The sequence below is a fragment of the Carettochelys insculpta genome, chromosome 8 (assembly GCF_033958435.1).
Source record: "Carettochelys insculpta isolate YL-2023 chromosome 8, ASM3395843v1, whole genome shotgun sequence".
In the NCBI taxonomy this organism is placed as follows: Eukaryota; Metazoa; Chordata; order Testudines; family Carettochelyidae; genus Carettochelys; species Carettochelys insculpta.
In genome coordinates this window covers 74,879,035-74,892,719 of record NC_134144.1, presented here as the reverse complement: position 1 = coordinate 74,892,719, position 13,685 = coordinate 74,879,035, and the positions used below count along the sequence as shown (strand labels likewise).

At 63.3% G+C, this 13,685-nt stretch overlaps 1 protein-coding gene across 1 annotated transcript in view; it reads right to left on the bottom strand.

Moving 5' to 3' along the window:
- Window positions 1-13,685, bottom strand: part of SPEG (striated muscle enriched protein kinase) — a 151,250-nt gene that overhangs the window by 47,798 nt on the left and 89,767 nt on the right. Inside the window, 5 exon segments of the mRNA XM_075001611.1 lie at window positions 1,588-1,692; window positions 2,253-2,372; window positions 3,936-4,165; window positions 5,192-5,381; window positions 6,964-7,122. Of these exon segments, the coding sequence (XP_074857712.1) occupies window positions 1,588-1,692; window positions 2,253-2,372; window positions 3,936-4,165; window positions 5,192-5,381; window positions 6,964-7,122 (804 nt within the window).

The window sequence follows — 13,685 nt, the reverse complement described above, 5'->3', positions numbered from 1 at the left end:
CTCGACTGGGGGCAGCTGCTGGAGCTCAAGATGCCGGCAGGGGCTCCGGGCACTAACGGTTCTCAGCGTCTTCGGGTGCCTGTCCTGCTGGGTGCCTTGACCCCACGCAGACCCCAGAAGCTCAGGGGAGCTGCTGCAGGCTGGCTGGAAGAGCAGCCGCTCAGCGGGCAGCATCTCCATCGCCCCGGCCCGTCTCAGCACGGCCAGAGCGAGCCAGTGGCCCCTCTCGCCCAGCGTCCAGAGGGGACGACCGGAACAGGGGAACACCGAGGGAGCCAGCCCCTGCCAGCTGCTCCCGGCCTCTGGCAGCCGGGGACCAGAGACTCCACTCCTACCCACGCTGGCTCCCAGCCACTGGGGGACCCAAGACAAACCTCCCTGCGGCCCAGTCATGTCATGGGTGACCCCCAGTGCTTGTGCTACAGGAAGGAGTAAAGAGCTGCTCCTTGTTCACTTTCTGCACACCTGGCGTGACTGCAGACCTCCAGCACACCCCTAGGTCTCCTCTCCTCTCCGCCCTTCCGAACGGGAAAGGCCCCGGCGTTTCCACCTCTCCGCACACCGCCCTGCCCAAGCCCTCGGCATTTCTGTTGCCCCTTTCGGAACTTGTTCCAGGGCCGCGCTCTCCGGTTTGCGACGTGCGCAGTGTGCCGGACGGGGCGTACCCGGGATTTACAGAGAAGCAATGAGACCGTCTCTCTTATTCCCCATTTCTTGCTTCAGGATTCCTAACGTGCTGTTCGCCTTTTTGACAGCTGCTGCCCATCGAGAGGACGTTTTCAGAGAAGTGTCCACAGTGAGTCCAAGATCTCTCGAGCAGAACCAGCTGCAGGAGCCCCCATCGTTTCACACGTACTGCGTTTCCCAACGTGTGTTACTTTGCATTCATCAACACTGAATTTACCCGCCATTTTACAGCCCAGTCACCAGTTTTGTGAGATGCTTGTGAAGCTCGTCACAGTCCACTTTGCACTTAACTCTCTTGAGCAGTTTAGTACCATCTGCCAATCTTACCACCTCACTGCTCACTTCCTTCCCCAGATGGTTCCTGAATGTGCTGAATAGGGCTGGTCCCAGTATGGGCCCTGCGGGACACCACTAGTTACACCTCTCTCCAGTGTGAAAATGGACCGTTCATTCCTACCCTGTGTCTCCTGTCTTTTAACCAGTTATCGATCCACAAGAGACCTTCCCTCTCATGCCAGGACAGCTCACTTGGCTCGCAAGCCTGTGGTGCAGGGCCCTGTCAAGGCTGTCTGGAAATCTAAGTACAGTATATCCACTGGTTCCCTTTGGCCACACGCTTGTTGGCCTCTCAGGGAACTCTAGCAGATTGGTGAGCCGTCATTTCACGTTACAGGAAACATGTCGACTTTTCTCCAACGCATTAAGTCCATTGTTGTGTCCAACAATATTATTCTTTGCTGTAGTCTCATCCCAGCTCCCCTCTGCCCCCGATGAACTCCTACCCCCCACTGTGCACCAAGCCCACTGAGAGGTGCTGGTGGAAGCCAGGGTTGTCCTGGGGCCTTCGTACCAGTGACAGGGAGTCTCCAGCCTCCCTTCCCACCCACTAGCCCACCTCACCTATGGCTGAGTCCAGCCACTTGGGTTTGTTCCAGGTCAGCGTGATGGCTCTGCCGGTCACGGCGAGCACAGTGGGCGGCCCGTCCGGGGCAGTTGGCACCACGTCTGGAAGAAACAGGCAGGCATGGCATGGCACGGCATGGCACAGGTGGGTGCAGCCTGCCGAGTGGGCAGGGCCCAGACTCTCACGCATGGCATTTGTGCACAGGGACCAGCTGAGCCTTGTGGGGGGGGACACCTGGGATGGGCCACGTCCCCTCACAGCTCTGCTCCCTGCACCTCTGCTGCCTGCTTAGGGTCTGCTCTGCCTGGCAGCAGCTCCCACCACTGCCCCACAAGTTCGGGGGCCGTGCGTGGGCTCAAGATGCCTGGCGGGGCAGACGCCAGCACCCCGAAGAGGCAGACTCAGCTGCCTCCAGCACGGCTGCCCATGAGCCATGGACCATGGGCACGTGCCAGCCCTAAGGAGCAGGCCGCTTGGGCCGGGCCCAGCAGAGCCACCCCAGAGGCCCTGGGCAAATGCAGTGAGGGGACAGAACTCCTGGGTCTGACAGCCTTTAGCGGGGTCCTCCGTAGCCAGCCGAGCACTGCCACCTGCGCCCCAAGGGGTCCCGCCCCATGCAGCTGTGCCCCGCCCCCGCCCAGCGCCAGCCCCAGGCCCGTACCCGTCACGTAGAGGTGCGCATAGCACGTGGCTTTCCCCACGCGGTTGGCAATGACGCTCTTGTAGACGCCGGCGTGCGCATGGCTGACAGCCGGGAAGAAGAGGCGGTGAACGTCCTTGTCTGCCGGGCGGTGCGCAAGGGAAGAGAAGGAAACCAGGGTTGGACGGCTGCTGCGCCCCACTCCCCCACAGCCTGTCGGCGCTCAGCACCAGCTGGGCACACTGGGGACCAGGGACGGCACACGGGAGTTCAGTGGGAGCACAGGGGTCATGGCATGGAGAGACCCCAGCCCGGCCTCTCCCAGCAGGGGCGCTGTGGGGGCAGGAGTGTGGGGGGGCTCCCGGGGACCCCAGCCCGGCCTCTCCCAGCAGGGGCGCTGTGGGGGCAGGAGTGTGAGGGGGCTCCCAGGGACCCCAGCCCGGCCTCTCCCAGCAGGGGCGCTGTGGGGGCAGGGCAGGAGTGTGGGGGGGCCTCCCATGGACCCCAGCCCGGCCTCTCCCAGCAGGGGCGCTGTGGGGGCAGGAGTGTGAGGGGGCTCCCGGGGACCCCAGCCCGGCCTCTCCCAGCAGGGGCGCTGTGGGGGCAGGAGTGTGGGGGGGTTCCCGGGGACCCCAGCCCGGCCTCTCCCAGCAGGGGCGCTGTGGGGGCAGGAGTGTGGGGGGACCCCCCATGGACCCCAGCCCGGCCTCTCCCAGCAGGGGCGCTGTGGGGGCAGGAGTGTGGGGGGACCCCCCATGGACCCCAGCCCGGCCTCTCCCAGCAGGGGCGCTGTGGGGGCAGGAGTGTGGGGGGACCCCCCATGGACCCCAGCCCGGCCTCTCCCAGCAGGGGCGCTGTGGGGGCAGGAGTGTGAGGGGGCTCCCGGGGACCCCAGCCCGGCCTCTCCCAGCAGGGGCGCTGTGGGGGCAGGAGTGTGGGGGGGTTCCCGGGGACCCCAGCCCGGCCTCTTCCAGCAGGGGCACTGTGGGGGCAGGGCAGGAGTGTGGGGGGGCCTCCCATGGACCCCAGCCTGGCCTCTCCCAGCAGGGGCGCTGTGGGGGCAGGGCAGGAGTGTGGGGGGGCTCCCGGGGACCCCAGCCTGGCCTCTCCCAGCAGGGTGCTGTGGGGGCAGGAGTGTGGGGGGATCCCCCATGGACCCCAGCCCGGCCTCTCCCAGCAGGGTTCTGTGGGGCAGGAGTGTGGGGGGACCCCCCATGGACCCCAGCCTGGCCTCTCCCAGCAGGGGCGCTGTGGGGGCAGGAGTGTGGGGGGACCCCCCATGGACCCCAGCCCGGCCTCTCCCAGCAGGGGCGCTGTGGGGGCAGGAGTGTGGGGGGACCCCCCATGGACCCCAGCCCGGCCTCTCCCAGCAGGGGCGCTGTGGGGGCACGAGTGTGGGGGGCTCCCGGGGACCCCAGCCCGGCCTCTCCCAGCAGGGGCGCTGTGGGGGGGGGCCCAGGGGCGCTGTTGTTCCATGTGCTTTGACTCCAGCTCTGCTAGCAGGTCTCCTTGAGCGGCTGGCAGGACACCGGCCAAGCGGGGCTGGGCAGCCCCAAGGGCTGTGGCTGGAGAAGGGGGTGCTGAGCTGGGCAGGCAGGTGAGCTACAGGCGAGGGCGGGTGCTGAGCCTCTTGGGGTGCGCAGGCCGGGCAGGTGCGCAGGGGGTACCCCGCGAAGAGCAGAGCCAGCGCGGCCAGAGCCCTACACTGGGTCATCTTCCGGTCCTCCGAGCTGCAGATCTTGGTGCCGTTGTGGAACCAGGTGATGGTGGGGTAGGGCAGCCCGGCCACCTGGCACTCCAGCACTGCCTCCTTGGCCTCCAGCACGTCCAGGTCCTGCAGCGGCTTGAGGAAGTCGGGCATGGTGAAGTGCTCCACCTCGCTCTCGGGCAGCTCCGGCTCCTCCGGGATGGACGGCATCTTCTCCAGCTTGGACCTGCAACGGCCAGTGCCGTGGGGCAAGTACAGCCGGACCCACAAGTGCCGCCGCCCCCGGTCTGCCCTTTGCCCCAGCCCAGCCTCCTCAGAGCTGCGGGCAACACGTGCTGCTCAGAGGGGCACCGTGGGGCTGATGCCCACGAGCCAGCAGACGCCCACCGGCCCTACTCGGGGAGCCTGGGCTGAGCCCAGCACACGGGCACAGGGCGCCAGGCTGCTGCCCTCCCTTCCCCACGCCCAGCACACGGGCACAGGGCGCCAGGCTGCTGCTCTCCCTTCCCCACGCCCAGCACACGGGCACAGGGCGCCAGGCTGCTGCCCTCCCTTCCCCACGCCCAGCACACGGGCACAGGGCGCCAGGCTGCTGCTCTCCCTTCCCCACGCCCAGCACACGGGCACAGGGCGCCAGGCTGCTGCCCTCCCTTCCCCACGCCCAGCACACGGGCACAGGGCGCCAGGCTGCTGCTCTCCCTTCCCCACGGGGCTGTGCCCAGCACACGGGCTCTCCTGGCCCGTTAGCCGCCATGAGCTGTGAACTCAACCACGGACTCAAGGCACGTTCAGGACTGGTCACAGCGCCCCAGGCAGCGCCCAGGCAGTGCCCAGGCTTGGCCAGAGCCCAGACAGGGAAGGGGCGATGGGCAGCCGGAGCGGGCGCTGCCCAAGGAGCAGTTTCCGGCACAGCACTCCGGTATCCACGCCAGCCACGGCTGGGCTGTGCCCATGAGCTCAGGGCCAATGCCAGGCCAGGAGCCCAGCAGCACAGGCCCCAGTGGTGCCAGCGGCCTGGCTCCTGGCCTGGACAACAGAGCCCTGTGCCATGAGGGCAGGGAAGTGTCCCCTCCCCAGTCCACCGCTACCATGCCCAGCAGTGGGGCCCCAGGCCAGACCCCGGGGAGGGCGGGCAGCCCACCAACTGGCACTGACACTCAGCCCCATGGAGCCGCCCCCCTTAGGAGCCCCATGGCTGGCCAGGCCCCGGAGGTCAGGCCCTGGGCCCCCTGCAGCCCCCCTCAGCTCTTACATGGGGGAGGCGGCAGCCGGGCGTGGATCCTCCACATACAGCTCCGCCGAGGTCTCCGCCTGGCCGTGCTCGTTGGTGGCACAGACCCCGTACTGCCCCTCATCCTCGCTGTCTGCGTGCGTGATCACCAGCGAGTGCAGCCCCTGCTCCTGCTGACGTCGCACGTTCTCGCCATCCTCCACGGGCTGGCCTGCAGCCGGGCACGGAGCCGTGCGGGTCAGCCCTGCCTGCAGCTGGGCACGGAGCCCCACGGGTCAGGCCTGCCTGCAGCCCCGCACCTGGGGGATGGCGCTGGCCAGGAGCCTGCAGCCCAGAGCAGAGGCCAGCAGACATGCCCCTGGGGCAGGCCAGGGCGGCCCAGAGCAGAGGGGGTGCCATGGGTGGCTCAGAGCCTGGGCAGGCCCAGGGATGGAGCGGGTTGGTGGCTCCCGGCCACGGCAGTGGGGAACAGAGGGGTGTCCTGGCAGGGTGGTTGCGGGGGGGTGGGGAACAGAGGGGTCCCCAGGCCATGGCAGTGGGGAATAGAGGGGTTTCCCAGCAGGTTGGTTGGGGGATAGAGGGGTCCCCAGGCCATGGCAGCAGGGAACAGAGGGTTTCCCAGGCCATGACAGTGGGGAACAGAAGGGTGTCCCGGCAGGGTGGTTGGGGGATAGAGGGGTCCCAAGGCCATGGCAGTGGGGAACAGAGGGTTCCCCAGGCCATGGCAGTGGGGAACAGAGGGGTGTCCCAGCAGGTTGGTTGGGGGATAGAGGGGTCCCCAGGCCATGGCAGCGGCAAACAGAGGGTTCCCCAGGCCATGACAGTGGGGAACAGAAGGGTGTCCCGGCAGGGTGGTTGGGGGATAGAGGGGTCCCAAGGCCATGGCAGTGGGGAACAGAGGGTTCCCCAGGCCATGGCAGTGGGGAACAGAGGGGTGTCCCAACAGGGTGGTTGGGGGACAGAGAGGTCCTCAGGCCATGGCAGCAGAGAACAGAGGGGTGTCCCAGCAGGGTGGCTGGGGGACAGAGGGGTCCCCAGCCCATGGCAGCAGGGAACAGAGGGGTGTCCCGGCAGGGTGGTTGGTGGACAGAGGGGTTCCCAGGGCATGGCAGCGGGGAACAGAGGGGTTTCCCAGTGGGGTGCGGGGTCAGAGGGGTTTCCTGGGGGTGTGGCGACAGAGGGGTCCCCAGGCTATGGTGAGGGGGTCAGAGGGGTTTCCTAGGGGGTGGCGACAGAGGGGTCCCCAGGCCATGGCAGCGGGGAACAGAGGGGTATCCCTGTAGGGTGGGTGGTCAGAGGGGTTTCCTGTGGGGGGTGGTAACAGAGGGGTCCCTGGGCTATGGTGAGGGGGACAGAGGGGTCCCCGGGCCATGGCAGTGGGGAACAGAGGAGTATCCCAGTAGGGTGGGGGGGTCACAGGGGTCTCCAGGCCATGGCAGCAGGGAACAGAGGGGTATCCTGGTAGGATGGGGGCTCAGAGGGGTTCCCTGGGGGGTGGTGACACAGGGGTCCCCAGGCTACGGTGAGGGGAACAGAGGTGTACCCCGGTAGGGTGGGGGCTCAGAGGGGTTCCCTGGGGGGTGGTGACAGAGGGGTCCCCAGGCCATGGCAGTGGGGAACAGAGGGGTACCCCGGTAGGGTGGGGGCTCAGAGGGGTCCCTGGGCTATGGTGAGGGGAACAAAGGGGTACCCCGGTAGGGTGGGGGCTCAGAGGGGTTCCCTGGGGGGTGGCGACACAGGGGTCCCCGGGCTACGGTGAGGACAGCAGCAGGGCACCGGGGAGGGGCGCCTACCGAAGTGGGTCCAGGTGATGGTGGGAGCTGGCGTGCCGCTGACCTTGCAGTCGAAACGCGCCGTCCGCCCCTTCACCACGGCCAGGTCCTGCAGCCTGCGGGTGAAGAGCGGCTGGACGGATGGGCGCACGGTCAGCCGGGCGCTGCAGGTCAGCTCCTCTGCAAGGCAGGAGAAGGCAGCGGTGAGCGCCAGGCACACGGGCTGCTCGCCAGGCCACGCATGAGGGTGAGGGCTGGGCAGGGGCTGCAGGCAGGTTGAGCCTGGGGGCCCTGCAACAGCCAGTCCAGGAGGGCTCAGGACTCCCCTCACCCCTGGGCCCTGAACCCAGGAGCGGCTGAGTGGGCTCAGCTCACCCTCCCCTACGGGCTGGGGGGCGGTGGCTGAGGGGTGGCAGCCAAGGGGTTAAGGGCTCGGGTGAGGGCAGTGCCCAGGGCGGCTTAATGGCTGGCAGCTGGGGTCTGATACGAATATGCAAATCCTCGTTGCCCCCGCTGGGCTGCGTTGCCGCAAGCCGGGCAGCTGGCACTGCTGGCTCTGGCTGCGCAGGGCAGGGCGGGGGGCACGTTGGGGTGTGACGTGCTGAGGACTGGCTCTGTGCTGGTATTGCCGATGGCGGCTGGGCCGGCCTGTGGTGGGAGAGCGACTGGTCGGGTGGGTCACACCCCGCTGCCAGTGGCCCCTCAGTGGGGCTGACCCACGCCTCAGGCACTCAGTGTGAATGCTCAGCCCAGCCCGTGAGCGGAAGGGCCGACTCAGGACGGACAGGAGACCTGTTCCTATGACAGGCTCCCGCCTGGGGCGTACTTCCACCCAGGGAGAGCGCTGGGACTCTCTCCACCTGGGCAAGGGGATAGAGAGGGCCCTGAAGTGTCTCCTTCTTGGGCTTCACTCCACCACCTCACCTCTGGAGCACCTCTGTGATGGGCTGAGCCTGGGGGGGTGGGGGTGAGAATTGCTGAGCCTGGGGAGGATCGCTGAGCCCGGGGGGCGGGGGGGGGGGAAATTGCTGAGCCCTCCTAACACAGGATGGACTTCAGAGACTTGTAAAACAGGCAATTATTTCTCCTCTGCTGCAGCCGGCTGTGATGGGGTTTGGGTCCCCAAAGCTCTGCACCCGTCTGCAGCCAGGAGTGACTCTCACTCGGCAGGAGAACAGCGGGTTTATTAGCCAACAGGACACAGCGTCCTACAGAGGAGTCAGTGCAGCTGGCAGAGACAGCCAGTCCAATCCATGCTGGGGAGAGGAGGCCCCGAGGGGCCCCCAGAGCTGGGGCCTGGCCCCCTCCTTTATCTCTCTCTCTCCCAACCCAGACTAACTGCTTCCAACTCCCAGTTCCAATTCAAACCCCTCCGGCTCCACCTCCCCCTTTGTCTGCAGCCCAGAGGTGTCACCTGGTCGTCAAGGTTGCCCTCAGCAGGAGCCCCCCATCCTCTGTGAGACACTCACACACACACACACAGGTATCCCCCACTCCATCACATCTCTACCACCTTCCAGACCAAACTGAGCGGGGTCACTCAGCCGGTGACCTGGGGAAGTTCGGGGCCCTCCCCTCGTGACAGGGCATCGGCTGTACCCTCAGTGCTCCCCTTGATGTGCACCACGTCCACATCATAATCCTGCTGGGGGAGGCTCCAACTCAGGAGCTTGGCAATGGCCCGTTTCATGTGATGCAGCCGGGCAAGTCCCTTTAGTTCCCTCAGGTTGGTTGGTCTCCCTGCTTCGCCCCCAGTCCATCAGCCACGTTCTCAAGTCGGGCAGGCAGAGCCCATACAGCTGCTGCAGCACCAGCAGATCAAACAGTTCTTCTCTGGTCTGGGCCCTGCCCCGTCTGCCCACCAGCCCATACAGCTGCTCCAGCACATGTTTGGGATTCAGTTACAGTCCAGTAAGGGAAGGTACAAATGCTTCCACCCTTGGCATTTAGCCAGACCACCCAAATGGTTGTGTGCCTCAGTTTCCCCTTCCATGCCACACAATAGGTTTGGAATGTTCCTCCTCATGTGAGAGGTTGCAAGACTAGTTACAGGGAACAATGGTGACATTTCAGAGTTACAGACTCCTTCAACACACAATTCATGCTTCTACATCCATGTCATGATGTCACATGGCTCTTTCCAAACAGTCAGTACATGGTACAATTCTACAGCTTTGGGTATCAGCACCCACTGGCTACAGCAGTCAGTGTGAGTTACAGAACAGACCCATTGCAACTGTACATTTACGTTGCTCTTTGGTAGACCACAACCTTTGTGTAACATCCCTGAGAATCTGGTATTTTGGGGATAAACGGCTGAGGCCTTTCTTAGCACCATCAAGTTCTAATCTTCTCTCTTGCCTCCTGGGGTGGAAATCTGATCTCTCTGGCTGTGCCCTCCCTTCTAACACTAGCTAGGCTGTTAGTGATCCTCAGGAAAACCTCCTCCTCCCAGCCAGTCTGGAAATTTGCAAACCAAACTCCTGCTCTGTTGCTTTCTGAAAGTTGCTTTGAGTCCCAAACACAGAATCCACATGAAGGAATCCCTGTTTATCACTTACTGGCCCACCAGGCCCACAGCTCCTTTGTCCTTCCACCTCCAACTTCTGCCTCCCCATGGAATCAGAAGTGGAGTCCAGTGTGAGAATATAAGTGTTTCCAGCATCTGGACATGGGGAATTGCTGAACCTCTCCTGCATCCTACAGAGACTGACTGTACACCTGTTTCGCTTGGTTCTCACAGGGCTGCTCACATTCCCTGAGAGTTTTCACTTTACCTGAACCAACTTCCAATTCCTGAGAAACTTTTACTTTGCCTGCTTTGGACCCTTGCAGAGCACAGCCAGTGGTTTCACACTCAGGCAGGTCCTGGCCATCAGGAGCTGAAACAAACTTCTCCCCAGGCAAAGGGTTGCTCTGGCTCTTACAGACAAGCACCTTTCCTGTTCACTCTCCTCCACCTCACTCCCATTTTCTGCAGTCCCCACACACGGGTCAGGAGAAGTTTCAGGGAAATTCTCTTGAAGAGCTCCCCCAGACAACAACTCCCCCCTGTCTGGCTCCACAGGGGCACTGCTCCCTTCAGCCACCAGCAGCTCCTGGGGTTCACCTACACCCAGGATCACTTCTGGCCCATCAGGCAGATTCCCACATAATCCCCCTCCAAGCAGACAGCCAGTACCACCAGACAGAAGGTTACGGTCCCTTTCCTCCCTTCTGCTGCCAGCTCCTTTATCTTCATCAGTCAGCTTAACTCCCTTGCCCGTCTGCTCTTCCTGTGTCCTGGCTAGAGGATGACTCTGGTAGGACAGAGTCCTCTCACCCCTCCCAGTAACACCTCAGCATCAGGCAAAGAACAAGTACCAGAATCGTCTGGTCTCTGGGATTCCCTGATGATACTAACTGGATCAGACCGAGTTAAAGCATCATCCCCCCTGAGAGACACAGAGTTAGGCCCACTGCCCATCTGGGCTTCAGCTGCCCTCAGATCCAGCTCTGGGATCTTGGCCCCATCTCGAGCCCCCACAGGCTCAGGCAAAGGATTCACTTCCCTAGAAGCAGAGAGAATCTTTCTTGCACCAAGGACCAGTGTCCTTATCAGGGACACCACTGCCCATCCCAGAGCCATTCCCTCTGCTCCAGCCCCCATGGCTGAATTCAGGGTCACACCTGGGATGCTCTTTCCTGGTTCCCTCTCCAGCCACCCCAGGCTGGGGAATCCTCCTCAGACAATGGAGGAGTTTCCTCCTTGGCACCTTTTCCAAATGTAGGCTCTGCTCTCTCCCCAGGCTGCTGCTGCTGTTCAACACAGACAGACAATGGGAGACACTCTCTCCTTTGTCCCAGCCCCTCGGCTGGTCTCAGACACACACGCCTGGAAGGTGAGGCAGCTTCTCTCACAGACAACTTGCCATTCCCAGGGGACAAGCTGCTTTCCTGCACGGACACACAGGCACCTTCCTCGGCCCAGGCCTGGAAAACTCTTCACAGGTCTGTCTTGGCCACTAGCAGACGGTGGGTTGGAATCGCTCCTTCCCTCCTTGAGCTGCGGCAGGCCCCTCGGTTCAGAGCTCCAGGCAGTCCAGGGTTCCCTGCCTCAATCTGGGCTCACCCCTGCAGGATTCTCCTTAACCCTCAGCTCTGCCACTGCACATCCACGCTGCCTTGTCCAGCTCCTTTAATCTCAATTCAGTTTCCAGGTGCTGCCGCTTCACAGCAGAGTTGCTGAGTGGGGTTGCCGGCTCACAGGCTGATGCCCTCTGCACCCCACACTTCCTGGAAGAATCCTTCAGTGTGCCAGGCTCCTTGCGGGTCACAAGCTGCCCAGGGTTAGGCCGTAGGCCCCTCTGCCCTCTGGGACCGACTCCAACAGACTCCCAGCGGAACCCCTTCTTCAGCGTGACACCCGCTCTCAAGGACCATGAGCACACTGTCTTGGGAAGAACTCATTCAGCGTCAGCCTCCTCGTGGGTCACTTGTTCCTGGGAGTTGGGCTCTCGGCCCCTCCACCTTCTGGGACCGACTCCAACAGATTCCCAGGAGTAACCCCTCCTCGGGTGTGACACCCCCTCTCGAGGACCACAACCGCAGTTGCTCGGGTTTGGTTACAGGCCCTTCCTCCTTAGGGAATTGCACCTCACTGCCCGTCAGCACACCTGGGTCTCGCTGGCCCCCTTCCTCCTCCTCAGCCCCCATCACTTACTGCTGGATGCTCCATCTTTGGGGTGCAGCACATCCCACTTCTGACACCCGTGTGATGGGGTTCAGGGTCCCCCAGGCTCTGCACCCGTCTGCAGGCAGGAGAGTCTCTCACTCAGCAGGAGAACAGCGGGTTTATTAGCCGATAGGACACAGCGTCGTACAGAGGAGTCAGTGCAGCCGGCAGAGACAGCCAGTCCCATCCATGCTGGGGAGAGGAGGCCCCAAGGGGCCCCCAGAGCTGGGGCCTGGCCCCCTCCTTTGTCTCTCTCTCTCCCAGCCCAGACTCACTGCTTCCAACTCCCAGTTCCAATTCAAACCCCTCCGGCTCCACCTCCCCCTTTGTCTGCAGCCCAGAGGTGTCACCTGGTTCCCAGGTTACCCCCAGCAGGAGCCCCACAACCCCTGTGAGACACATGCACTGCCCCCCATCACACTGGCACCAAGGACTTTCGTGATCAACGTGCGCAATTTGATCCCTTTACCACTTCTACTCTCACCTTCATCTTTCTGTTTATTAATAACCCTTCAGCTGGCAGATGCTGAAGGCCTGGCCCAGCTGCTCTTCGGGTCAGCTCTGAGGTACACATGGACCTGGGGATGTGGCTATGTCGTCACTGGATTTTTAAAAGGAATATGGACGCCACTTCTGTCACCACTGTGCCGAGTGGCACCGACTCCTGTGCCCGGTGGCCCAAGGGAGGTGTCCCCGAATCTGTCCACGTGAGGTGTGTCTGCGCCGTGTTGTACGAGAAGTTCTAGCTATTGGCTCGCGCTGCTTTGGGAACGTGTGAGTGACGAGTCTCACCGAGGCAGGCGAGATCCCCGCCCCGGCGCGGGTGATGGACTCAACTGAAGGACCCGACTCCCAGCTGGCCCATACACAGCTCAGGGATGTGGGACTGTCACCTGGGATGCGTCCAGCGGCAGAGGCCACAGCAGCCACCTGGCTCAGGTGCCCCTGACTCTCCAGTGCCTGATGGGAAGGTGAACAGACTTTTCCCTCCCCGGGCAGCGTCCCCCTTTGTTCTGTCAGTCCCACGACCGAAGCCTGCCCGGGCGGAGCCCGTCCCTCGGAAGGACGCTTGCAAAGACTTACACGAATCAGCACAGAACGTGGCTGCTGCGGCCGTAGCTGTAACCGACCTATGTCGTGTAAGTAGCACACGAAGACCTTCTCTCGCAGCCTGCTCTGTCTGGCTGTCTTTGCGAATGAACCTTCAGGTTTTAGAGCTGAAGGGTTGGCGTCGGCGTGGTGTGTTGGGTTAGAGCCAAGTGTACATCGACCTGGGGCTGTGGCTGGACCCTCTGGGGCCCACAAGAATCTGTGTGGAGTTGGCGAAACAGGTTTTAAGAACCTCTCACCCGAGTAGGGGGCTGTGGGTCTGGGCATTGGGAAGTAGCTCTGAAATCTGGGGGTTTGCTTGTGTGGCTCTGGCTGGCCAGGGGGACTGGCAGAGGTGCTGTGGTGGCTGGGTGGATTTGCCTCAGTGAGAAGGAAATCCCAGCCTGGGCTGTGAATGGCCCGGAGTTGAGCTAAGACACCCTGGGTTGATTTCCTTAGCTGTGCCCAGAAGCCCCGTCCTGCTACAGCGTCTGGTCCTTGGGGGCAGGAATAACCTGCCTGGATGGGCTGAGGTGGGTTCCACGACCTCTCCCCTGTGTGCGGAGGGGACGGGCTGGGGCCCAAGGAGGCTGGCGTGTGGGAGGGAGGTGCTGGTGGGGCGTCTGGCTGCCTGGTGTGGAGAACAGAAGTGCCCTGGGAGGTGGGTTTGGTGCCAGACAGAGGAGGACCCTGGTCAGGGGTTGTCCCTGAGCAATTTGTCCTGATGTGAGCTCTCAGCAGCGGCCCCCAGAGCCCGGCTGTGTTTCAGGGAGGTTAATGGCTAAGGTGCGGGGTTAGCAGCCAGGAGCACTGATGGCAGATCAGAGGTTAGTGGCAGGAGCACTGATGACTGGGGGGTGGAGGGGCTGGTGACAGGGGGTTGGCAGCTGTGGCACTGCCCGTCTGGAACCCAGCCCAGCAGAGGAAACGACGTCTCTGG